The 27,851-nt window shown below is 41.2% G+C and overlaps 1 protein-coding gene across 3 annotated transcripts in view; it reads left to right on the top strand.

Moving 5' to 3' along the window:
- igsf9bb (immunoglobulin superfamily, member 9Bb) overlaps positions 1–27,851 on the top strand; it is a 75,521-nt gene that overhangs the window by 23,077 nt on the left and 24,593 nt on the right. For 2 of the 3 annotated variants that reach the window (XR_011926953.1, XM_072446783.1), the window contains exons 3-14: positions 5,911–6,057; positions 12,938–13,089; positions 14,846–14,963; positions 18,295–18,436; positions 19,189–19,334; positions 21,375–21,517; positions 21,637–21,777; positions 21,897–22,013; positions 22,347–22,497; positions 22,835–22,958; positions 24,037–24,212; positions 27,494–27,720. Coding sequence is in view for 2 of the 3 variants with exons in the window: in XM_072446783.1 (XP_072302884.1) it covers positions 5,911–6,057; positions 12,938–13,089; positions 14,846–14,963; positions 18,295–18,436; positions 19,189–19,334; positions 21,375–21,517; positions 21,637–21,777; positions 21,897–22,013; positions 22,347–22,497; positions 22,835–22,958; positions 24,037–24,212; positions 27,494–27,720 (1,784 nt within the window). In the remaining variant the exon portion in view is untranslated. The remainder of the gene's footprint in view (positions 1–5,910; positions 6,058–12,937; positions 13,090–14,845; positions 14,964–18,294; positions 18,437–19,188; positions 19,335–21,374; positions 21,518–21,636; positions 21,778–21,896; positions 22,014–22,346; positions 22,498–22,834; positions 22,959–24,036; positions 24,213–27,493; positions 27,721–27,851) is intronic. The other variant, XM_072446784.1, reaches the window with a different exon arrangement.

Genomic DNA, 27,851 nt, shown 5'->3' on the forward strand with positions numbered 1-27,851 from the left:
GCAAGAATTTCTCTGAGGCCAACCGATGGCCTCCTCCCAGCCCTGTGTTTAGCCTCTGCAACAACACAAAAGCTTTACTGCGCTTGGCCTGCCAATGCCTGTCCTCAGGAATCCCACAAGCCTCCTTCTTCAGCCTGACGGCATTCCTTACTTCCAATATCCCCCACTGGGTTGTGACAGGCACCCGAGACCTTGTGACCAGAGAGACCTGTTCCCAACCCTCTCGTACATAAACAAGCCCGACTATATCTAGTTCGTCGCCGTCGTCGAGCCGTCGAGCCCACCCCTGGCCTGGCTCCAGGGTGGAGCCCCGGTAACGCCAATCCGGGAGACGTTACTGGCCTTGCTTGTATACTCTGGCAATCGAGTTCCCTTGTCAAAATACGTCAGAAAATAGACTCAAAATTCACTATTTCTTTGTCATAATAATACAGTATAATCACACAAAAACATTTCACTTTGCCAAACATAAAAAAAGAGCCACGAGGTGGGCAGCTTGGGCAATCCCACGTCAAGTTGTCTTTTTATTAGGGGGGTACCGATATATCGTCACTATTCATGTCATTGAGTAATATCAAACAGCGAAGTTGGTAATAAAATAATTAAACCTGCCGTCTCTTCAGAAACGGGAAGAAAACTATGCTGCCCGGCCGTCTAGTGGTTAAGGAACAACACACATATGCCAGGCTCATCTTGTACATATGCACACTTTATAAATTCACACGTCATTGTTGTCCTGATGGCTTTATCAATCCAGGACCTGTAACATGCACTGGGATGGTTTGCAGCCAAATGTGAAGCGGCTGGGATGCATCAGCACCTCCAAATCCAAGGCCAATAGGTGAATGGTTCCTTGATGTAAAGCGCTTTATGTGACCATTTACCACATTCAATCACACGGGAGGAGCTTGGAGTGGAGCTGCTGTTCCTGCACATCTGTTCCAGATGCCTCCTAGGAGCGTCCATAGGGAGGTGTTCAGGGCAGCTCTCATTGGTAGGAGGAGACCCTAGGGAAGACAGGACTGTCTCGATTGGCCTGGGAACTCCTGGGGCCAGGTGCTGGAGGAAAGGGAGAGCTTGGCTTGCTTGGACTGCTGCATCTGGATAAGTCGAAGAAAATGGATGGACAGACATATTCCATGCTGCTTCTGTTCTACAAGTGTTGTCTTTGTTCTGTGAGGTCAATAGTTTTTGCGGGACTGCTGTAATACATATAGGACTGCACTGTGCAAGATTAGGGTGGTATGGAACTTTATAATTGAATTGACTATTCCCAAGGCCGTGCACTGAAACATGTCATTGTTTGAGTAGAGTTTCAGTCAAGAAGTAGAAGAAAGCAGCTCTTTCTACTGAGTCTAATGAGCTATAGATGAATATCAAGCGATACCAAGGCAGGAAGAGGGGGGATAAAGGGAGTATAGAATATTACATCTTGAGAGAATCTCTGCGCTGCAAGGAAGAAATTATACTAGAACCATTTTGACATTTCCTGAAGATAACAAACATAAATGAGAGGAAATTTTCAATATCATCGAATCACCAAGACAAGTTCCTATGTTTGTGAATTTTGTTAATTGACAATGGCAATAAATCCTTTCTGATTTTGGAGAAAAGCCTGTCTTTAAAAGAAAAGAAATGCAACCAGATCGTATCTTGACAGTGACAAAATGTGGCTGGAAGTCGTAACGAAGCTTGATAGAGAAGTCAGAGATTTGCTTTACTGCCGAGTGGCAGCTGTACCTGTGTCTCAGGTGTTATACTGGCGCTAGCACAACAATACAACTAGATTCTGTACTTCTGACCTAAACCGACTTGACCAGACATTTCAAATATAATTCACAAATCATAAATTTAGTTTTGTAAGATACACAAGATAGGGCTGAATGATTAATTGTATTTGCAATTACACTGCAATATTACAAAACATGATTATGTAATCGCAGATTATGGCCCCACGTTTGCACCTCCCCAAATTCTCTGCATGTTAGTGCTTTACTTATCTCTGTGTGGTTCATTAATCAAATTGCAATATTCCTTCCTTGGAAAAATAATTAGGATTTTTGGCAAAATTGTTCAAAGCTAACACAACACATCTGAGCAATGTGATACATATACAAATGTCTTAGTGGACTCACGACTCAATATAAATATATATATATATATATATATATATATATATATATATATATATATATAACTCTCCTGCAGTTATGTGCAGGATTGTCTCAGGGCCCCCTTTGCACGGCCTACACCTTGGGTCTTGTCTGGTGTGATCTGGGCCTCTATATTGATCTGGTGTTCAGGGCCTGCTCCTGTGCTGTCATGATCAGGGCCTCTGTGCTGTCATGATCAGGGCCTCTGTGTTGTCCTTCAGACCAGCTCTTTCTAGCCATTGGTAGGATTTCATGATATCAGCCACTTCAGTTATGTTCTGATGGTACATCCCATGTAGGGGTTTGTCCTCCCATGATGGTCCCTCCAGCACCTCATCATCCTCTGTTCCCCTTTGCCTGAGACATTCACTGAGCCTGTCATCTGTAGGAGCCTTGTCCTTGATGTACTTATGGATCTTGGACGTTTCGTTCTGGATAGTGGCTCTCACGCTCACTTGTACCCGGCCGCGTTCCTTACGGCTAGTGTACAGTCTCAGGGTGCTGGATTTGGGATGGAACCCTCCATGCATGGTCAGGAGCTCTCGTGTATTAACATCTGTAGTCTGTATCTCCTCCTTTGGCCAACTGATTATTCCTGCAGAGTATCTGATCACTGTCGGGGCGTAGCTGTTTATTGCCCGGGATTTGTTCTTACTATTGAGTTGGCTTCTGAGGACTTGCCTCACCCGTTGTAGGTATTTGGCCGAAGCCATGGAACTTTAATAATTCAATTGACTATATATATTCCCAAGGCCGTGCACTGAAACATGTCATTGTTTGAGTAAAGTTTCAGTAGAGAAGTAGAAGAAAGCAGCTCTTTCTACTGAGTCTAATGAGCTATAGATGAATATCAAGCAATACCAAGGCAGGAGGAGGGGGGATAAAGGGAGTATAGAATATTTATTACATCTTATTAAACTAGTCTGTCCGCCTAGTTCTGAGAGAATCTCTGCGCTGCAAGGAAGAAATAACCCACTGTATATGTATGTATATATATATATATTTATATTATATTATATTATATATATATATATATATATATATATATATATATATATATATATATATATCAATATCAATATCAGATTTGAATCATTCCCATAGTCAAAATCCTCCACTTTTTGAAGGATTGGTTATAAACATCTCAATTAAAAAGACCCAGGCATATCATTGATCAGAAGAAATAACTGAATTCCGATTACAATTGCACAGTCAAAACTATGACTCAGGGCTAAATGCTTGCTGAATTTATCCACATTTTAAAAATATTTAGCTTGAGGTAGGTTCCAATTTAGTTTGATGGCTCGGTCAGTCTTCCGCTAAATGCACCCATCTGTCTATCAACTGTCATTTTCTCATTCAAAGCGTGATGTCTATTTTTTACTTTTTGAAAATTCTTCAAGACAATTTCAGTTGAAAACCTACAGCTAATTATTCAACAGTCCGCCCATACAACATTTGACGTTTCAAGTCCATTACTTGAGCATATTTGAAATATATGTGACTAAAGTGTGTGAGAAAGCATCGAACTCTGAGTGATTGTGTCGTTATGAGGAAATTATGTCTGCTGCAGCTTCATTGTGGAGCTGTAATTCACCACACAGCTGGCTAGCAACCAAGTTCATTTGTACTCAGTATTACTTTGCTTTAGAACCTAACTATGAATTTCATAGAACTCTAGCACATTTTCTTTCATCTTCATCTACAGGGTGAATATGTCATTTATTATCCATATTTTGTATTAATCTATTTATTTATTTGTATTATTTATTTATTTATTTCAACATCTGTAAAATGAAAAACCTACTTAAAAATATTCATATTGATGGTAGAAAACAACACAAAATGGGATACATCATTTATAATACACTATGGAGTTTGTGATGCTCAAAAGGATACATATTTATATTGCCACACACATTCCATTCCAGGCAAAGCAATAACATCTCCATGAACAGAGCAGATGTTAAGTTGTGCACCTTCTAATGTACTATTTACACCGCTTTAGTGCAGCAGTTTACATAGTTTTTAAGTAGTACAGAGAGGGGATATTCAAAATGAGGCCGCAGAGATAATGCAGATGCTCCTTTAAATGTCACCACGGCCCTCCTATGACCTTGCTTAAGTGAGCACCTGGACCTCATCTCCAGTTGGCCTTAATCACACCAGAATATCACATCCCTGCTTCTCCACGGAGGATTTGAAGGAACAAATTGGCCTATAGATGGGCGGTCCTAATAGAGTTCATAAGAGAGACATGTTGAGTTCACACACGGCCTATATTTTCACTCTTTTTCAGATTTTTACTGTATGTAGGCCAGGGCACCCTTTGGTCGAGTGAGTAGTACTGGATTTTGGTGACATTGTAAGATAAGATACTGTACATGATACAAAATGTGTTAATTTATCACAAGTTATTTTTTTTAATTTTAAATATTGATGTAAATTGATCAAATGTTTTCTTTTCTTGATTTAAAGCTTGTTTTAGACACCCCAGTTCACTAATGAGTCACCTATATTGATGCCATCTTATGTCTTCTTGGTGACTGACAGGATACAAAGCAAAAGTGAAGTGAAGTGACTAATAAACATGCAAAGCGCAAAGGTCAGAAAACGACGCAACATTTTCTTTAGCCCAAGGCCTCATTTGCACTTAAAGAAACACATTTGTCATGTTGAATTAATTTTCTGTATAGAGCCTTAAATACCTTTCTACTTTTGAATCACATATTTAAGATAATTCATTCGCAAATAAGTGTGAATTAATGTGTCCCATTTTTTTGGTCTACATATTATTCATAATCATAACAATAATGTTTTAATGTATTTATTGATAATAGTATAGTTGAGGGGAGTTGCTCAATAAGGGATGGAATCATATTTCTAATGCACGAAAATAAAGATTCAGCTTTTGAAAACACAGCTAGACAAAGATTGAATAGTAAAATGGCACTTCTGTTTTTGCAAATTAATTCTTCATGTCCGTAAATGTAATTTTATGTGTGCTTCCTGCTTTAACTATTTCAATGAAAATACAATCAATGTCAAGGCAGTTATGAACAAGTGCAAGTGTGAGTTCTGTAGCAAAACACAAAATACTAAGGACTATCCCAAAGTGAGTGGGATATAGCAGTGAGAGGATTAATGAGGGATCGCCGGGCTTTGATAATGCTGATGTATTGAGCCGGCGTGTGTTCCCTGAAAGCCCTTTGTTTAGACCTTATTGCACGTCACCATCTGTTATGATCCAGTTGCCAGATTGCCCTGAGCATCACATCAATCCCCTCTTTGGGCTTTGGATCTGCAAAAGTCAAATGCAGCTCTTCTTGATTCCACTACTCGCCGAGTCCACAGCCAATATCACTGAAGATTGGTAGTGACTGCTGTGTCACCCAGAGGGCCCCTCCTTCTCAGTCCTCAATGAAAGCAGCGACCTGTCCTTGCCTCGGTGCATCTCCGAAATAGAAGTCACCCATGGAGACGAGGATGTCTCAATAGCATCTAGGTCCGACACACTCAAAATTTGTGCATGCTCCTTTGATGTAGCTGCAGTTGCTTTGTTGCAGCTTGTGTGGATGTAATTTTACTTCCACACACGCTCACTATAGTGTACCCTCTGAACTCTTTACCAGAACTAAGTGTAGAATTATCTATGTGTTTCTCCTTTATGTGCCTTATTAAAGTCAATGCACTGGTCGCTCTCACCTCCACATGTCCCCTCCCTCTGGCTGACATCCTGTCCTTGTCCCTCCTTCAGGCAGGGCCAGTCTGCACGGAAAGTCCTCCCTGCGGATAGAGGACGTGCGCTCAGACGACCAGGGCTGGTACGAGTGTAAGGTGCTCATGTTGGAGCAGCAGTACGACACCTTCCACAATGGCAGCTGGGTGCATCTGACTGTCAACGGTAAGACACTCTGTACAGGTAAAGGCCCTGTGCCGGCCTTCTATTTCTTCAGGAACACGCCCTTTGCATTATGCAGCGTCTTATAAAGGCAGCTGATTGAAATAAGCATAAAGACTGCATGATGTTGCCTATTAGTTGGCAATAGTTGGTAGATGTCTAAATACATTGCATTTTTTGTCTAGCATATAAATACTTTTGATCTTGTTTTCTTCATTTCTTATACACTAGCAAATTCAGTGTAAATCAATGGTTATGATAACATGTCATAGTTATTCCTCTGTTTTTTGTGTGTGCCTGAAATACAATGTTTAATCAATGCCCATTTCTCTGATTGGGGTCTCAGTCTTTTGTCCATCAACATTCAGTCCCACCCTGCTTGCGGTCACAGCACATTAGTTGGGATTCATCAGAGCTGCTGGTCTGTGTGTGACTTCTCTCTCCTCTCGCTGAAGTGTTGCAGGCTCAGACTTCTGCCGCTGCCTTCAGGACTGTCACTGCTTTAGGCCTGGTTCAGAATGAAGACTCTGTGGACAGGAACCAGTCTAGAACAGGACACGGCTAACTGAGCTGCTGCGTCTGCAAACGTCTGTCACTAAGATGATGATGTTTTTATTGAGAGAAATGACACACAGGCATGGATGACAAATAAATCTCTTTGCAACATTTGCTTCAACATAATACATAAACAATATTAATGCATGTTGGATAATGTTTGGTCTTGTCACTATAAGTAGCAGCTAAAAAAGTACTATCATCCAATTAGACGCCAAAAAGGAGAACCACAACCAGAAAGAAGTAGGGCCATCTGAGGGCAGTCATCTAAGTGTAGCTAGAGTGCAGCTGCGGGTATGCAGATTTCCCTTCAATTACTTAGCAATGTTGTATTTCTTTTCTTGCAATATGGATAAATATGGATAGATAATTTTGTGATATATTTGTGCAGCCTTATTTTGTATTGTCTGCAACACATGTATGAAGTCAGTGAAGGATGGCTGCACAGATATTAGATTCGATTCCTGAGTGATATACCACTGTGAAAAAGTGAAGAAGATTAGGAGAACAGGGCTCTGCCACTTCAATGCTTTCTAATGTCATTACATTGAGGTCCACATGGAGAAACAATTGCAGAGCTTACCAAAAGAGCAATCAGACAGTCCCGTTGTGTGGTCTGAGGCCTGCCACATAGACCAGTGTTGTATACAACAAACATGTAACGTACATGGTGCTGAAGTCGACTATAGAGAGATGTATACATGAATAATAAAAGCGGTTGCAGGGACCCCAGAGCTTTGTGGTGGTCTTGCAAATAGACATTCCAATGCAATTCATAAATGTGCACTCACTCTGACCTCTACAACCCAATTCATTCTGCATGGAGACAGCCAGGACTACATTCAAAAGGCTGTTCATGGAGTAGGCTACATGATGGCCTCATGAAGTGCTGGGGTCATTTAGATGGCTACAGCCTCAAAGGTATTGAAGGTTTAGCCTCAAGTCAGTGTTCCAATGTCACATCAGCCCGCAGTGATGGTGTGTAAACTAGTTTAAAATATCATGACCCTAAATGCACTACAATACAAGGAATAATTATGACATTTTCCTGGGAGGAGCCACACCAGTCACTTTGTTGTAGATTTTGTAGATTGTTGGTTTACATAGAGCACTTAGTGGTTTTATTCAAAACATGTTTAGTTTGGCTTGTACATTATTTTAAAAAACACCAATAGGAGCCTCAAAATCTATTAGCCTAAGGCCTTAAGATCCTACTCTGGCCCTGCACACTTTACCACTGTAGAACTGTAATGTCTGCAAGGCCTTTTGAGCTACAGAATATATGTAGCTAATGTAGCTCAGACATCTATGTTGCTCAAATATTATGGCTGCATTGCTGATTCTGTTGAGTTGAGCTTCCATTTCCAAAATGTTAGAAAGTGTGTCAAAGGTGCACTATGTAAGGCCAAAAAAAAAATATTGTGTTTCCGGTGACATTGGAATTTTTTTATTTTTTTTTTATTTTTTTATTTATTTATATTTCTTTATATTTTATATCTTATATCTGTCAGCGCTTCACATTGAAATGGCCTCATTGGTGCAGATATTGAATAAAATAGTGATCTAGTAATCACCGCTCTGTTGCGGTGTGTCCGCGTTTACCTCACCGGTTAGATTAACTCGGCGGATGCGGGCGATGGGGCGGGGCTTCAGCTACTTTTCACTCCGTGGCTCCGATGAGGAAATGAGCGTACACGATTGTTTGGTTTTGTAGTTTCCACAAATGTTTCCAATCACTGCGTTCACACGTGCGATCACAGGCAACGCACCATCGCTCTGTGACGAGTCCTTGCTGGTTTTCTCACACCACGTTTGTGAAAACAAAAGGTGGTTTGCTCATAAAACGATTATATGATCATATCCCACAAGTAAAGCGGGCCTATAACTTCACCGCTGAAACACTGGGCGTGCCTGTCGCCTTGGCAGCCAGTCTGCACCCTGACCAAAAAATAAATAAAAAGACCATCTCGCGCAAACATGAATGCGCTCGTTGGTAAAACGAAGCTTATTAAAAGTGGGGCAATTTTTATATCTTACAATCCCCATAGATGATTTTTTTTTCCCGCAGCTTTTGGATTCGCTCTCACAATTTGACATTCTCGAAACGTACAGCCAGTAAATATGCGATAAAATGTTTAAGGTCGGGTTTCCTTTATTCAGGTCGGTCGGGTTACCGGAAACACAAAATGTTTTCTTCTTGGCCTAACTGGTGGTGGCCAGTGTCATGTTTGTGTGAAATGTTATTGCTTTAAAAGCAAAGTTGCACTTTTTATGGCAATAAACATTTCTCCATCTGTGGGTTTGGGCAGAACCTTGAGTGTGTTGGGATCAAATGCTCCTTCGCTTTAAGCTAAAATCTTCTAGTGTGCAGCCGGCCTAAGACTGCATGTCTTACTTGGAGTTTGTATTTCTCTCCGTGTCTGCGTATGTTTCCACTCTCTTCTGGGCCCTTAGAACTTCCCTGGTTCTTAACCTATTAATAAATACACCTGTAATTGAATAAATGGAACATAGAAGTCAAACGCATTCTGTGGAACATTCTAGGCAAAGCAAAGCTCCATGGACACAAGCAGAAAGCAGAACGTAGACTGTAAATGTCATTGAAACTCACCCACTCTCCTACACAAACAGCTTTATGATACATACCTCAGCTTTTAGCTTTGAGTAATTTCAAGTAATGAGTCACTGACTGGTCTATGAATATCTGCCAGTTAGACAAAACCTCTTCTCATTACCCCTCCATTAATATGCCCTATATGTTTTAAAAGAATACTTAGGGACGACACAGCCGCTTTATAATAAGAAGTGTGTCTATTTATAGCCACCCATTTGCATCCCACCTCTCCCTATCATTGTCAAACATCAGCGCTTGTCAGTGATTACTCTGAGCACTTTAGCTGTCAGCCTGTTGACATTAAGGCAGGAAGCCATGCATATAGATCCAAACTGAGATGCATATAGATTGTATTCGCAAAGTGCTATATCACACTCAGACTTCACCTCTGTGCCAATTTTCACCTCTGATACATCCCTGTGAACTTGCTTTGCCCTCAGATGACTTCCAAACATGCGTCCAGAATAGGCTAGTGCAGGATTATCAGGTAAATTATGCCATCCTCACACATCGAAGTGGCCAGTTGTCATTGCTTTAGGCATCAGAGAATCCTCCCTCCTCCTCTCTTTCTCACACAGCAGCACTGTGGGGTGAAGGCAGAGTTGCAAGGTTTATATATCTCTAAGGGTTACACTTGCATTGCCCCTCTTAAAAATAGCCATGCCTTTTTACTGCAGCAGGATTCTGCAGTGGCTCACATTAGCCTCTTTTCACTCTCTTCTCCCCTTTATTGCATTGCCTTTAACACATTTCCTGCTCCCTCCAGTGTTCATGCACTACCAGTGACTACAACGTGTTACTGGGTTTTAGTATTTGAATTGTGTCAGGACAGACTTCAGTTTGACTAAAGATTTACCGGCCTTGTATTCTCTGATTGCGGCGTCATTTTGCTGTAAAATTGTATGGCCTGTCTCGTATTGTATTCCACAGCTCAGAATATAGGTCAATGCTTTTCTGACCTCACTATGATAATCACTGCTGTAGAAGATTTATGAAGCGCACTTATCACCTGCTGTTTGTGCAAGAAAGGATACAGTTAGGCATGACTCATGAGGAGCTCACCTTCTTCACTAAATATTCAAGCAGATGCAGCTTTGCCTGAGTTACATACATACATTACTCGCTGAAGCTTAAGGTGTAAAATTGTCACTGTGTAATCATAAGCATCTTTGTAAGTCTGTATGTGTTTTTTTCTCTATTCCAATGGGTATTTTACTGCCATAACATTGTTCCCTCATCAAAAACAAGCATTAAGCTCTAAAACATGAGTTGCCAAACTAAAGGTACTCAATATCATGTTTAAAGGTCATAAAAAAATGTGTGTTAATAAAATGAACGCATAATATTTGTCCTTTAAAGTGCTAAAGAAATAAATCACTAAACATTGTGGCAGAGAATGATAACTTTGTCCCAGTAAATTCCACACATGCAATGCCATGTTTGGATTACACATAATATGTGTAATCCAAACATGGCATTGCATGTGTGCATGTATAAGCAGATCAGCCTCTATTATACGGTGATTAGATGGAGAATATCAATACTGGCTTTGTGTCAATGGTTGGTTTGGATCAAATGTGCTGTGTTGGTCAGTGATTATCAGTTTGAGAAAGATGTTACAATTTGTTTTGTTTTTTTGGTTGTCATAATCTAGAAGGGAATTGGTCAAATCAAATCAAATCAATTTATTTTTGTAAGGCCCAAAATCACAACAACAGTTGCCTCTGAGGGCCACAGGGAGAAATGAATCAACAATGTCTGTGGTGGCGATGAAGTCAGACAATGTCTGTGGTGGCGATGGAGTCAGACAATGTCTGTGGTGGCGAGGGACGATGTCCCAGGGTCCTCTGTCCTTAGACTCTCCTTCTCGGCCAGGAAAAACTACAAAAAAAAACCTCTTTGGGAAAAAAGCGTAGAAACCTGGAGGAGTTCCAGTGAAGGAGAGATCCGACTCTCACAGACGGACAGACGGACACGAGGAGACTGGAGCTGGACCCACTCTTCAGGCAGATGAGGGACCGACTGAGGCGAACTGGACCCACTCTTCAGGCAGATGAGGGACCGTCGGAGTCGAGCAGGACCCACTCTTCAGGCAGATGAGGGACCGTCGGAGGCGAACTGGACCCACTCCTCAGGCAGATGAGGGGCCGTGGGAGGCGAGCTGGACCCACTCTTCAGGTAGATGAGGCACCGTCGGAGGCGAGCTGGACCCACTCTTCAGGCAGATGAGGGACCGACTGAGGCGAACTGGAGCCACTCTTCAGGCAGATGAGGGACCGTCCACATGGGGCAGGGACCACTTCACCAGGAGAGGGACATCTGGGTCCACAGGTCCTCAGGAGTGAGAGAAAGAAAAAGAAGGCGGTGAACAGTTTGCAAGTGGAATTAAAAAATAAATATTGTTTGATAGCATAAGTAGTCAGAAGAAGAGGATAGTGCTCAAGCTGTCATACTTCCCCCAGCACAGTTACTCCTAGGGCAGCGTAGCTGAAGCTGTGGGTTTATCTTTCTGTTCCTAACTACTCTGACCATAAGCGATTTCGAAGAGGAACGTTTTAAGCCTGGACTTAAATGAAGAGACTGTGTCAGCATATTTAACATGGGTCGGGAGCTGATTCCATAACACAGGGGCTTGGTAGCTAAACGCTCTACCTCCTACAGTACTTTTAGAGACTCTTGGCACCACCAGAAGGCCGGCATTCTGAGAGCGAAGAGCTCTGTTTGGATGATATGGTTCTATAGCATCTTTGAGGTAGGATGGGGCCATGTCATTTATGGCTTTGTAGGTCAAGAGTAGAATTTTGAATTTGATTCTGGACTCGACGGGGAGCCAGTGAAGAGACTTCAGCACTGGCGTAATGTGCTCTCTTCTTTTTGTTCCTGTTAGTAATCTTGCTGCTGCATTTTGAACCAGTTGAAAGCTTTTTATGGAGCTTTTAGGACACGCTGCAAGCAGGGAGTTACAGTAGTCTAATCTAGTCGTTACAAATGCATGGATAAGTTTTTCGGCATCACTTTTAGGCAGGATTCTTCTGATTTTGGCGATGTTGCGCAAATGGAAATAGGCTGTTTTACAAGCTTGATTTATATGAGCTTTAAATGAGAGCTCCTGGTCAAATAAGACTCCAAGGTTTCTTACAGTAGAACTGGAGGCTACACTGACATTGTCCAGTGTGACTATCTGCTCAGATAGAGCGTCTCGTAGATGCTTAGGGCCAAGCACAATGACCTCGGTTTTTTCAGTGAATTGGTGAAATGTGTTTTGCTGTTTCCCTTGCTCTAAATATACGTAGATACCTAAGATGAACCTGTCAAAAGTATTTGTCTTACTTTAGATAAAGAAAGGGCAACTTCTTTGTCCTTGAAAAAGACAGTAGACAAGCCCAATGTATTTAAAAAGGTAGCAACTCGTGCATGGAAAATATCAGCTCCATTACTCTGTGTGACAGATGTGCTGTGTTGGCACATATCTTTAACTTATTAAGGTTAGATCTTCCGCCTTTGCTCTTTTGCAGCTTTTCTCTAAAGTGTTATAGGAATATAGTGTTATAGGTATTATAGTTATAAACACTATAATGTGTATACACCGCAGACAAATTAAAGGTACACTGGAGCCACACTTGTGACCTTGTTATGTACAATGAGACAGAATCACATTGTACATAATGTCTTTAATTGCCTTTGAAATGTTGTATCTGTTTTGTCCCTCCCTAGCTCCCCCCACCTTTACAGAGACTCCTTCTCAGTATGTCGAAGCCAAGGAAGCGGGCAGCATCACGTTGACCTGCACAGCTTTCGGAAATCCCAAACCCTCTGTCAGCTGGCTGCGTGAAGGCAACCTCATGTTCAGCAGTGCCAAGTACAAGGTAATGTTCACAACAAGCACCTCTGAGCTGGAAAGTATGACTGACAGCACAGAATTCAATTTACACTTTATTGTTCACTTTCCATAATACCAACTATGTTAAGTAAAAAAACTAGACTAATTTGTCCAACATACTTTGCCTATAATGTTATCTATTACCAGTAAGATTACAGGTTTTTCAAGGTGTTCTTGAGTAATACCAACAGCTAATTAATCTAATAAATAGACAATGAAGTACTGGGGAACATTCTCATTCTCCGTGGAAACGAGCATTACCCTGCACCAGAAATGTTTCAAAGTGCACCTTTAAGTTAACACTTAACACACTGCAGATCCACTTCTAATGTGCAATGAATAGTTTATACAATATGCTGATCTCAAAAGTTTTTTTCAGCAGATTATTTCAGTTCAACAACATTAAAACACTATGTTCTGTTGCCTTCAAATGTCCTCTTGCCTTTGTCTTTTTTAGTTCTGCTGTGCAGCAAGTGGTGGTGCTGCACTGTGGAATGGACCTGACTCCCCCACATTAAATCAATTATTCAAATGAATGGAGCTTTGTTCATAAAAGAGTTACACATCAGAATTTGCTGGCGTTTCAGAAGCCTCCTGTAAGAAGAGACAGTTTAAATTAGCAACTGTAAAACATGTGCGATGAGAACACAAATAGCTTTCAACACAGGGCTAAGATAAAGTATAATATGTCTGCACTCAATATGTTTTGTTAGAATATTTGACATTTGGGAAATCAATTCTTTTGTGTCTGATGTCTGAAAGCTTTGCCTTGTTTGAAATGTGGTCATCAAAATATAATGGCCTGCTAAAAGTGTTTTGATATCAAAAATGCTCTATTTTATTTGTATGACAAACTAATTCAGGTCTGCCGGTGTAGTTATTATGCTGAGTAACACCAATAGTTTTGTAACTCACTCCTTTAAAGCAACTTTTATTGTAAGAGTCTGTAAAGGACATGTATAAAGTGGGGCAGCAATAATTAATCTGAATAATTGTAACTAATGAACTACTTGAAACAAAACTCAGATAAAAGGAGGTTGGAAGTGCTTATAGCTGATATAAATGCAGATATATTTAGGGTTTAAAGGGTGAATGTTTGTTTGCACAACATTCTTTTTTATAGACTTCCACTATTGAAGGGAATTCACAAGCCGAAAGGTGGACTGAGCCTAATTAATGCATGTGCATCGCTGTAAAAGTAAGTTCTTACCATTAACGCCTCTTTTCACGACTCATTTACATGTCTATGTCAGTCCAGTAAACATGGACACAGGCATAATCACTTCACAGTAGCCAATGAGAGAACAGAGGCAATGTGTACAATGTTGTGGTAGCACTTCCTCTTCTAAGTGCTAACTAATGTCTATGGCCACAGTCTTCTCTCATCTTCACACTGACACTTTGATCAAACATAAGTCCTATGTTGTCACTGGTGTGATCTGTGCTGAAGGTCACTTTCATCCTTGAGTTTGTCGCAGAGTTTAGAGTATTTAAATCCAGCGCTGCCTCACTCAGAGCCTTGAATTGTCAGAGCGACACGTCACTCTGGAGCTGCATTCAGCTGCACTACTGCATCTCAGACACTCAACCAAACTACTGCACAGAGAAATGGATTTGCGCTAAATATTCGGACATTCATTTGTCAGTAATTTGGGGAAGGTCTACGATCAGAAATAATCATAATCAGAAATCCCAGACTACTAAAATAACTACAGCCCTAACTTCATATTTGTGGTGTGCAGGTGTCTGATGGGAGTTTGACGGTGCTATCCATCACCCGGGAGGATCGCGGGGCCTACACGTGTCGAGCCTTCAGCCCACAGGGAGAGGTCATTCACACCACACGGCTGCTGGTTCAAGGTAGCCTGAACAAGCCTGGATCCATTCACCCTCACACTGGGTCTGGAGCCCTCTGGTTATTGGGTTTTGCATTTTCATTATCAAGCTAAACCGAAGACCATTATGAATTATGCCACATATATAGACTTTTTTTTCTAGTTTTCTTTGTTGTATTTTTCTTACTGACCCATTCCTGCTCAGTAATTATGGTTTAGACAAGGGTTGAGTAATACATTGGTTCTAATATCGGCATCGGTGATATCGAAGCTGTCATACTCTGGCGTGTAGTTAGGTCCGTAGTCGTAGGATGCTTTTATTTAGTTAAATGTCTCTCTGCTTCATCACTGCATCTCTTCTGTGCTGTGCGGATTGCTGCCTCTCTTGCGCCGCCGTAGACCCTGGTAACAGGAGAGCTTCCCCCCCAATATGCCCTCTCGCTCAAATCGCTGCAGACCCCAGTTACACCGCGGGGGCCCACAGTGGCATGAGAGATTCTGAGCCCGTGCTGGTCTCTTGCTTGTTCCGGGTCTCGGCTCACGAATGACCCGCGCTGTTTGTAAAGTCCACAGCAACAGAGCATGAGGTTTGAGGTGTGCGCAGCGGTGAGAGACGACAGTGAGTCATCTATGAATTCTAAACATACAGTACAATTGTTTCGCGTTCAGATGATTGCTGTGACACAAAGCGAATACAATTTGATTAAAGTGCTTTTGAGTTTATTTTTCCGTGTGTTACTGAAATTTCTCACCTTTGTCTCTCATGGACAGGCAATATTAAGTGGTAGTGCTGAGGTGAAGGGCTCAGAGGTAGAATTCGGCCAAAGTTGACTAATTGGTGCACAGAACCAGGTCTTTAGTCAACTACAGCCTTATGACAAATATGTATCCATCCCTACACACACAAAGGGTTTTTTTCTGCTGTATTGTTGGGGTTAACAAGGATTTTTCAGATATGTATAAGACCTCTTGGTGCTGTAAGAGTACATCCAGTTTCTTAGCTATAAATCACTTGCCTTGAGGAGCTGCTATTGCCAAGGAGACGAAAATCCATTGTATTCGTAAAAAAAAGATGTATGATATGTTTTTAGAAAAGCAAGGAGCCAAACCAAGGAAGCAAAATCCCAACCTCTGCAGAGACTGTGTTGCTGTTTTATCAAATTGCTCATATTTAGGATAAGCTACTTATGGATTTTCATTGCAGTGTAAAATAGTTTCAGCCTGTGTTAGATCAACCCTGAGCCCGTATCCTTGTGCAAACACGGCTAAGCACAACCCAAATAGTGTAAGATGCAGCACTATGTTTAGCGGCATGGCGGCGAGTGCTGGGCAACCAGCTACTGCGTTTAACATCTAAAGCTTAATGGTGCAGAACAATTGTGTTTAAGCATTTTTGCTGTTAAATATTAACCCAAACTCACTGAGGAGCAAATGTCCAAAGCAGCACGCCTTGGGCTCTTGCTTTAGATAAATGTTAGAATTTTTAACTACAGAAATCCATCCAAATCAGGGCTGTGCTTTCCCTCTACCACAAAATCAAGACTTGTTTAACAAATGAATGAATGATTGTGTTTGATGCACCAAATCATACACCGTCACCGCTCGAAGTTAATGGTTAAAATGGAAAGTAAATGCTCTCAAATGTTCGTCTGTTCGACGATTTTTCACGCTTCACCAAAGAGGATAAAATTTATCCTCTTTGGTGAAGCGTGAAAAATCGTCGATGATAAAGCTCCAAAACATTGCATTCCAGGTCATCTAATTTAAACAGCGCAGTCCCCACACAGCGCACAGCTGAGTGGTCGTGACCTTATCTAAACTCAGAAAATACAAAATCAAACTTCCAACTGTGTTTCCACTCCACATATTTCTGGAAAGGCACAATTTCTTGATGAAGGTTCTTCTACTTTTATTCTTTTTTCTAAGCCATCTGATCCTTTGAGAGCCCCTTAAGTCTGATTTTGTGAAGAGCAGACGTTTAATCCTTTTGCCTTTGCTAAAAACGTTAACGCTTTCACCCCCCTCGAAAACATCTTTTCTGGCTTTTGAGTTTGGTCTGTTTTTCAGCAGTATTTGCAGATCACATTTTGCCTCTGCCGGGCCAGAGGAGATGCTTGACCCGGCCTGTATAATTTACGGCACAGACAGATTAATAGGGGCCCTCTTGGAAAGCCACTGAGCAGCAGATCAGTTAAGAGGCTAGTGTGCCAACAAATCTCCGGCACTCAGCTGGGACCCAAAAGGGCGGTTTGGCACTCTCACACACAAGGACGGGCAGACATCCTCTCCCACTCAAAGAGCAACAAACAGCCTCAGCACGGGCCAGTCCGGCTTGTGCTGTGAAGGTCTTGGCTCATGGAAATACTTGACTTGCTTATTATGGCAATGTGAGATGGAAAGCGTTTGGAATATGCCTGGACATATTTGTTTACATTGGCCCTAGACAATTTATTGAAAAACTCTTAATTTTGTAGTCCATTCAAAATTGTCGAATACTTACACCTCGACTAATTTGAAGGCACATTTTAACTCATTTCTTTTGGACTGAAAAGCAAGAATAATAAAGGACTAAACCAGGGACTAAACCAGATCTTTACCAAGGACTAAAATAGGAATGAACTGGGGACAAAATCAGGTCTAATACAACACATACATTGTTAATATCCCCCAATTGGCCCTTTCAAACTTGTTCCCATCCAAGTTAATTTTGATGTCAATCGTCATATTGTGTCATAATTAGGTTCAGTAAACATCAAATAGTTTGTATATTCTTTGTTCAACCTTAAAACTATTAGGATATTACAAAAAAATCACATTGTTATATATGTGTTGTGTCAGAAACCTAAATGTTTTTTGTTCTGTTGTGAATCATTGCCCCAAAGAAAACAGATTTTATTTGCAATGTTTTTCACATCTTGACACAGATCAACTATTCTTTTGGATGAATGTTTTGATACCTAGACAAACTTTACTCATTTATTGATCCAAGGAAAAGTACTTAACGCTGTGGCTGACAGAACAAAAACCAAATTAAAGTAATAAAAACAAAATCATTAAAGTCCCTGTACCTGACATATTTTCAACATAATGTGGTTTAATGTAAAAACAGCTAAAGAACAAAACAGAACTGAAATATCACTTGTACATTCTGGTAAGGTACATGTATATTGTACACTGTCCCTGTCTCAAACTAAACAGGTTCAGTTGTGATTTTAGTTCCTTTTTTTAAAACATTAAGAGCGCAGGTTATATACGGGCCCTTTAAAGTTGCAAAAAAATAATCTATCTATCTATCAACATTTGTGTACAATATGTCTTATCTATGCTTTGTTGACCTAGTTGTGCATGTCCGCCAGGCCCTCCGTTCATCATATCCCCTCCAGAGAACATCACAGTGAACATCTCGCAGGATGCCTTCTTCACGTGCCAGGCTGAGGCCTACCCCCGCAACTTGACCTATACCTGGTTCTGGGAAGAGGACAACGTCTTCTTCAAGAAGTAAAGTTATGATCGGGTTCATTATTGTCCACCATTTCACCCTCACGATCTATTCACAGTATCTCTCGTGTGCTTTTGTCTGTGTCAGATTCTCATTCTGTCCTGTGCCACTGTCTATCAAATGGAGCCCCAAAATATGCTTATTGTTTGGAGCAGATTCATTTATTCTGAATGTATTATCTGTAAAGGTGACTCAGCAATACCCCAGATCTGTGCAAAATCACTAATGCTCTCATTTATTTTGCAGCCTGCCAATCAAATGTGGCTTGACTGACCTAATGCCAAAGGCAAAGGTTCTTAAGTCAATCATAATCTGAACCGCTGCCTGTTGTGCTTTGTTCACCAAATGACTGTTAGACAGTCATACATAACTGTTGATATACAGGGAGCGCATTTTTCATGTGTTCCATATGATTTCCCAATTGGTTTGATGCCCATTTTTGAGCAGCATACACTTGCCAAATCTAACTTCTTTTGTGTGGAGCATAATGCTGAAACGCTTTCAGGCATTGTGCGTGGGGCCAAGTCAACCATAAACGTACATCTCTGGGATCTCCTCCAACATGCAGATGTCCCTAGTATTTAAAGAAAGCTGAACATTTGCATTAGCTAATGAATATTAATGTTTATCACTGCATGATAATATTGCTTGGACAGAAAACAATATTTATTTGTTTTGAGACATGTATAATCGTATCTGTCATATCATGGTACTGAATGTAGGATTACTATTTCACTGTATATTTTCACAGTGACCTGAAGCGCAGAGTCAGTATTCTTATTGACGGCTCCCTCATTATTGCCCAAGTGATGCCAGAGGACACTGGGAGATACACCTGTGCACCTAGCAACAGCCTGGGCCGGCCACCAACTGCCTCTGCCTACCTAACAGTGCAATGTGAGTGCTTCTTACTCACATGTTTTATTCATATTTTGCCCGAAAAGGTTGGTTTGTCTGAAACACATTCTCTGGAATGGTCAAGAATGGGCCAATTAAGTATCAATACATTTTTGGGCTCTTTGGACTCCAGTAACTAGAGCCATTATCTTCTAGTTTCTCTAAAATAAAGATGGAACTAAACAATACGTTGGCATATTTAACAAAGCACAGTACACAAGGATTTCAGTATGCTGCCTTTAAAGTTTAATGTTAAATAATCACATATTCTGTATATAGTATTTCTGCTTGTTTCAGAGTTATACCCTTTGTATTTTCAAAAGTATTATGATGGCCTGTAAAATGCACATGGAGGATCCTCTGCACTGTGAAACTGATTTGGACACTTTGCCAGTCCGTAGGCGAACTCTTTTCAACCTCTGCCACACATTATCCTAACAAAACCGTTCAATTTCACACTGACTCTCTTCTATTAGTCAAATCTTTGCCTTCGCCCTTTAATTGTCATTCACCTCCTCTCATTTACAGAAATTGCTTTTTATGTCACTGCCTACTTGCTCAGTCCACGCAGTCACGGCTCAATTCCATGACTTCGGGGGACATTTTATCAAATGCTTCTGTCTTGAAGTGGGGAGCAAACTCACGGACGGGAGATTGTAGCCTTCTTGTCGACTGGTCACCAACATTCACCGGCAGTAGTCAAGGCAACAGACATTTTTGCATTCCCTTGCTCTCCAGCCTTCTTTGATGGCTGCATATTAGACTGTGCGCGGAGCAGCCGTCATGAGAGGAGGCGGGGGCACAGAGGAGGGTTGGGGGGAGCACATTTGTAGGGATTACATCATTGCTGTAAGAGCGGCCACTGCCATCCTTCAGGCTGCAGAGGGCTCCCAGCATCTGCCCTCTTCTCATTCTCATCACATTTATTCTTTCTATCCTAAAATGTGCCCTTCTGCTGATGTTTCTGTCAGCTTTTCATTCCTTCCCTCACAGGGCTCAGCCAATGGAAAACTTCCCCAAAAGCAGCCCTTGCAGCGGGTTACCAGCGTGTCGTGAGCGATAGTGCTGTCTGAGGGCTATTTTTAGACACTTGGCAGATATTCTTGTCTCTGGCACTTTTACCGGGGCTCCTCTGGGCGCGTTGTGGTGGAGCACTGCCGGTGCTGGTGGTTAGGGCTGGAGTTGTAGTACAAAGTTGTGTTGGCAATGCCGCAGTCAATTGATCCCCTGGATTTGTCCCTCGTTCCCTTTGCATCCGTCCCAGTGCCCTCCCTCTTCTGTTTCTTCGATCATTTTCTATCGTCCTTTGTCAGAGCAGCTGACTGTCATGTGCTGATATTGAGTTCGCTCAGCCTTACGTCACCCTCTTCTTCCATCTCTCCATCTCTCCCTCACCTGTCCTCGTTCCCACGCGTCCTTCTTCAATCGCTCTGCTGATAGTGCTCGCTCCTCTTCGTCATCACCCCTCCCTCGCTTCTTCTTTCACACCAATTTCCCTCCTTATCACTCTGCCTATTCCTAAGCTCTCCCCCTTGACCTCATTTGGACTCCTGCTGTTCTGGCGTTTTTTTTACATTTCAGATTTTGAAATATAAGGTTTTCAGTTCACTTTGTTCTCCTCGGGCCTACACCAGGTGACCTTTACCTCAAAGACATTAATTAATGTCTGTTTTCATTAATTAAAGATTAGAGATAGTGACTGCTGCAGTTGCAGCATGATGTCATTCAATTTGCTACACAGCTTTGTATATTAAAAGTAGAGGAATTAAACACTTTTACCGTTCTCTCATTGACAGACACCAGCCAACCTTTAACAAACTAGAATAGACAAAAACACAACTAAATGTATCTGACCATGCATAAGACACTTGATAATAAAAGCACATAATGGATACTGTACTATTCTGTGCCAATGTTAATGATGTCTCTATCAATTATGTCTTTATTTCCATTCAGTTGTAGCCCAGATCACAAGTTCCCACTCGAGAAAGCTTATCGGGAAATGTTTGCCGCTGTCTTATTGTACGTTTTTTTTTTCAGATCCTGCCCGAGTGGTGAACATGCCAGCTGTCATTTATGTGGCAATTGGTCTACCCGGCTTTATCCGCTGTCCCGTCGATGCCAACCCCCCTGTAACTATGGTTAAGTGGAAGAAAGATGGCCTCCCTCTTAGGATAGACAAGGTCAGTTGCCTCAGAGCCACGTTTTGTTCCACTCACTAAGTCCTGCTTTCATTTGTCAGGTTTTAGGTGTGAGTAACAAATAGGATCAGTTACTAAAGATGTTGTTTGTACATGTTCAGTACCCTGGCTGGAGCCAAATGGAGGATGGGAGCATCCGCGTGGCAGAGGTGACGGAGGACTCACTCGGCACCTACACCTGTATGCCTTACAACGCCCTGGGTACTATGGGATGGTCCCTTCCTGCTCCCCTGGTGCTAAAGGTACACTATTGCTATATAAAACTGTATTTACTATTAATTACTATTTATGTTTGGTGTACCCACACATGTTATGAGATTATTCTACTAGACTGTTATTATATTGTTGTTTCTCTGGACAGGACCCTCCCAAATTCTCAGTGGTCCCTGGAGGGGAGTACAGGCAGGAGGCAGGAAGAGAACTCGTCGTCCCCTGTGAGGCAGAGGGAGACCCCTTTCCCAACATCACATGGAGGAAGGTTAGATACTCTTACTCATTATGGAACTTTCTGAGATTTTGCAGTTGCAAATTATATTTCTAAAGTGACAACTCAAAGTTGAATGGCCTTAAGTGTGCATTGTTATTTATTTTTAATCACATTTTAATGCTGTCTATAAAGATGCCATCAAGAAAATGTGTTAACCATAATAGTGTGTGTGATTCTTAAACAGCACTTTCATTGATTATACAATCAGCATTTTAATCATGTGAATCATTTATGACTCTTGTAGACTTGTATGCTTATTTCACCAACTGAAACATGATTATTTTTTCATGTGCATTTTTGTTTGTCTGGCTTCAATGATGACAGGTAGGAAAGCCCAGTAAAAGCAAGCACAATGTTCTGCCCCGCGGCAGTTTACAGTTCAAGTCCCTGACGAAGGAGGACCATGGAGAGTGGGAGTGTGTCGCCACCAACGTAGCCACGAGCATCACTGCCAGCACGCACGTCCAAGTCATAGGTAGATGTCAATGTTGACATTTCATACTTTATAACTGTTTATCTTTTCCCTCTCTTATGGCCTTAGGGCTGCTATTTCATTTGTTTATTCAATAAAGCCACAAATTGGCTTGTAAAACATTTATGGTATCTGGCTTAAGGAAAAAAAAGACTATTATGTGACTTAAGTTGTCAGTTTAATGACTGCTGTGGATGCTTTGATTATCATTGGCAAAACTTGACGACCTGAGATTTATGTTTGTGTTGTACTTTTTGTACTTCTGTTTGAGCAAAATAACTTAAGTCTTATCCACATTTGTTCACTATAGGAGTTATTTACCAGTGTTTGTCCTCTGCAGGCACAAGCCCCCACTCCCCCTCCAATGTCCGTGTGGTCGGGTTCTCCACCTGGGCCAATGTGTCCTGGGCGGTGGGCTACGACGGAGGCTACCAGCAGACATTTTCAGTCTGGTATGGCCATGTGTGAGTCATCCCAGCATGCTTTGCTTCCTGCTTTTCTACTACTTCCTCTGTTACTTCTAAAATGTCTTTTCCAGGGTTGTGTTCAGAGCAGTTGTGAAAGCATAGAGATGGAAATACACGGAAGTCCGGTGCAAGTGCGTTTTCATCTCTTAATATTGAACTTGTGCCGCTGGAGAACTTCAAAACAACTCGACTGAACATGACCCGAGTTCTGTCCCGCTGCTGCCGCTTTGCTGCTGTTCAAATGGAAGAAACGTGATTGGACCAGGGCACTTTAAACATTTCTTTGCAAGTTTTGAAGTCTAATCACAATAAATATGATATAAGGCTAGTGACAACATTTTAAGTCCAACCACAACTTTTTAAAGAACAAACTGCAATTTAATACATATTGTGATAAATAAAATACTATCCACATTCATAAGATTATATTCTACCCAAAACTAGTAATTGTAGATGGTGTCCTTTTATTTCTAACTATACCAAACTATTATCTGATTCTAACTCGCCTTCTAATTTAATTTTCATAAGCTTTTGGTAATTCTCAGGTTGTAGGTCGGAATCAAAAAAGGGATGCAGAACATATAGCTTTTTGCTTATAACCTTATTATTCTGGCAAATCTGATGCTTTTAACCATGCACCGATGCTAAAAGTATGTTGTGTCATCAACAAATACTATTAAATGTAAGCATATAAATGGCAGCTCTTGCATGCATACGGTTTATGCATTGTTGAACCAAGGCTGTTAATGCTAATTGTATGGCATGGGCAACTAGCAAACTAGAAAGCTAAGTGTAGCATGGGCTAATTATATTAGTGAATATTGTTACGTCATCAAATAGTCAAAGATTTATGTATGATGTATGCATAAAAGATGTGCTCACGTTGCTTTAATGTAGTCTTTCTATGCGCATAGCTAAAATGCATGATGCTTTAAAATGATTGAAGATCCTGGTCTAGTTTAACACATCTACCTTATTGAACATGTTATAAGCGTTTACTTAAGACTGAACGAGTGTTGGCGTCATTGCTCCTGCTGGGTCTGATCTCTTTTCTCTCAATCTGACTTGTGGACAGGCTGAAGAGGGAGCACTTGGGTCCACACGACTGGCTGTCTGTGGCTGTGCCGGGGGGCCGTGACTGGATGGTGGTGCCGGGCCTGGAGCCAGAGACGACATACCAGTTCAGTGTCTTGGCCCAAAACAAACTTGGCACTGGCCCCTTCAGCGAGGTTGTCACTGTGAACACACTAGGTGAGAACGGCCATCACAGCTCAGCCGCGATGCAGGCAACATAGCACAGACACAGAAAGGCTCCCGTGCTGACCAAAAGCACATTTACTGACATTACAATAGCACCAATGCTATGTGCAGGGCAATGTATTGACGGCTCTTTTAAATTGTGTCCAAATTATGCAAAATAAAGTGAATCAGATATTATCATAAATTATCAATAATTAAACTGTATTAAGGTTTCCTCAAAGGGAATAACACATACGTCTTAAGTTATTTTAAGGTTGAATTGTAGAGCAGCAGGTGCAGTGTGAGAAAGTCATGCTCTAAATGAAGTGAAACAGGTGATTGTTTCACACATCCAGCTGCAGCAGCACCTCACTGATACTGTGAGTTTTCACAGCCTGAACAGACTTTGATATGAAAAAGCACTGTCAATATCTCTGGCAACATGGGAGATAAGCCATCGAAGATAAAAAGCAATATTTTTGTTCATTGTAAACTGCAATATTGATCCAAAATGACTTAATGATAGAAACAGGTACATTGACTTCCTGTAGTGGTAGGGGCATATTTAACCCTACCTGCCCAAATGTAGATTAAAAAAAAATATTGACTGCTGAAACTGAAATTTTCTGAGCACTCAAGGCTCAAACAATATACTGTACAATACATAAATAGAGTGACCACATTTATTCCAAATGCCTAAGGTACATTACATTTTGTGGTAAAAGCACAATTTAGGCAACATTTTAAGTAGTTTTAATGGGTCTTGGTGTAAGTTAACAGCTAAGGTCAAATCCAAAAATCAAAACCTCTGAAGGTTATTCTTAAATATACGTTGGTCACGCAGAGTCGATTCATTGTCAGTGTTTAACTTTTTCACAATAAGACCATTTCTGCAGTGGGTAAATGCAAAATGTTTTATTTTGTAAGGGCTATGGGTAGTCTTAAGTTGTCATTAGCACAACCTTAACATGCATAAACATCAGAGGAACGTTTCCAAGGTTCACGATCACATATAAATAAAGACAGGATTTGATGATGCTACACTGCCCGTCATAAAACAAACCAGAGAAATACCCTGGGTTACAATCACAATTACTCGTCTGAAAAATGACTCTGATCAAAGTCAAAGTACAGGCTAAACTCCTTACTTAGGTGACAATACAAACGTACACCATTGTGAATGTGGTTTAAGTAAATTTAAATAAATAAAAAGGAAATCCTGACATCTGCACTCTGGTATAATCCTTCCCCCTCCTTGTATTCATCTGAGGAGCTATAGCCTGGTCTATTTTTCTTTCAGCAACACCACAGTCAAACAACTCTAAAATATTATTCATTAAGTTTGTTTAAGCGTACCTTCACCGTCGCCATATGAACGCCCTCCTCCTCTTGCTCGCCCCCGCAGCTCTCTTTTCCCTTTTCTTTCTTCTCGTGTTCACGCCACAGCCTCAGGTCCAAACGGCTTATATCATTATTCTAATGGGTTGTGGGTGCGTCTGGATCAAAAGTTAGAAGTGAAAGGAAATAAAGCGAAGCGCCGCTATCACTGTTCCCTCTAAGCTGGTTATGTTCAAGGTTAGGTTGTGCACTTCTCCAAAGGCACAAAATAAAAAGCAAATTTGAACATTTTCAGGGAGTTTGTGTGTTTGCTCAGACATATGAAGTATTAGAGTAAACATTGACCGCTGTAATAGTGTAGTTGATCCGAGCCAGCTCAAAAACATGCAGATTTAAAGACAAGTAACCAAGCCGTTTTGATAATGTAAGGAGTACAGACACTTGGGTTTAAAAGTAAAGAATAGAAGTAAAACTTAGCCAATAAATGTAATACTCCAGTAAAGTACAGATACCAAAGTAAAGTCACCTGAAACATCTACAGTACAGTACAGTAACAAAGTACACCATGGTGGACACTTTTTTAATGAGAAGGACTTCCATCTGATGTTTGTGTTGAGGGATACTGTGCCAATCTGCATAATATTTCCCCTTTAATGTAAACTAAGGCCAAATAACATAAATAGTGTGTTTCCGGTAACATTGAAAAAAAAATTCAGGTAGGTGGGTCGGATTATTATTATTTTTTTTTAATATATTTTAAAATCCTCGCACAGGTTTTGCAGACAATTTTCTTTTCTGAACGCTTGGCATTGAAGTGGCCTTGTTGGTATGCAGATATTGAATAAAATAGTTCTCTACATCTATACTAGACTATTTATCTAGTCCAACCACAGGAAAAGAGCCATTTGGACCCGCGCTGTGGCCCTGCGCGTGTGTTCGATGAGCTGTAGATCCACTCGCCCCAAAAAGTTTTCCAAAGCACCATTGCTTGTAAGTGCCAGCCGTACTTTGGAGTCTCGTTGACCAAATTGATCACTTGCTAATAGGCATTTCCAGCTGTAGTTGGAACTTTGAAAGTGGCGAATGAACCCGTGACAGGCTGTCAGTGTCTGCGTCGCACGATTTTTTTTATCGTCAATACGTGATGTGAGCACTTTTCGACCGTCACACAAAATATCTTCACCGCTGTCGCCACGGCCACGGCAGCCAGTCTGCACGCTGCACACCCCGTAGGTAAAGCGAAACCTATCAAAGTGCGACGATTTTCATATCTTACGATCCCCACAGATGATTTTTTCCCGCAGCTTTTGGATTCTCTCTCACAATTTGACATTCTCGAAACGTACGGCCAGTAAATATGCGATCAAATGTTTAAGGTCAGGTTTTTTTTATTTTGAAATTCAGGTCGGTCGGGTTTACCGGAAACACACCTTAATGTAACTTTTGTGTATTATAAGATAGTCCTGTACAGAAATGATTTGCAATCTCCTTGTACTATACCTCCTAGTTGACTGACTCAATCAAAACAGGAAGTTATTACGTATAGATTAAGCTGTCACAGAGAATTATTTAAAAGTAAGTTATGAGCTGAAAACTGGGACTATCCATGCTGTGTCACCTTTGTGCCTTCCAAAAGAAAATAGCCAACTCACTATTCAGCCCAGAGGCTTTTTAGACATTCATTTCATTTAGCAACTTTTTAGAAATTATATATTTATATGTCTCAAATATGTTTATTAAAAAAAAACTTTTGACTGAAACAGGCTCCAAATAGAAGTGTGTGTCTGGAGATCTATTTGTGAATGCTCACATTTTAGTATTATTGGGCCCTCTTGATTCAAAATTTGCAAGGGCTTTACAATAACTGTAAGGACTAAGGATAGGGCTGAAATGCAATGTTTTAAGGTGATGAATATTTTGTTGTACTTATACTAATGTACTTTCTGTTGTCTTAGTATTTCCTATAAGTACCCCTGAACCATTGGTGCTGCTTACCCCACCACGGTGCCTCACAGCCAATCGCACGCAGCAGGGAGTGCTGCTCACCTGGATGCCACCTGCCAATCACACAGCACCTATTCAGCATTACGTCATGGAGTTCCGCCTGGGCGAGAGATGGGAGGTTTTGGACGACAGCATTCCTGCTGGGGAGACTGAGCTGCTCGCCCGCGACCTCATTCAGGTAAAGTCCTGGGCAAGAACCCTTAGCACCATGTTACAGAGAGTGAACACATCGTATACTATATAGGCATATCAGAGAATAAATTGTCTGATAGTGTTCAAGCAGAACACTATCAGATGAAATCTGGTTCA

This window comes from Eucyclogobius newberryi, unplaced genomic scaffold (assembly GCF_026437365.1).
Source record: "Eucyclogobius newberryi isolate DKJ021-1_F unplaced genomic scaffold, fEucNew1.0.hap1 SCAF_15, whole genome shotgun sequence".
Classification (NCBI taxonomy): Eukaryota; Metazoa; Chordata; class Actinopteri; order Gobiiformes; family Gobiidae; genus Eucyclogobius; species Eucyclogobius newberryi.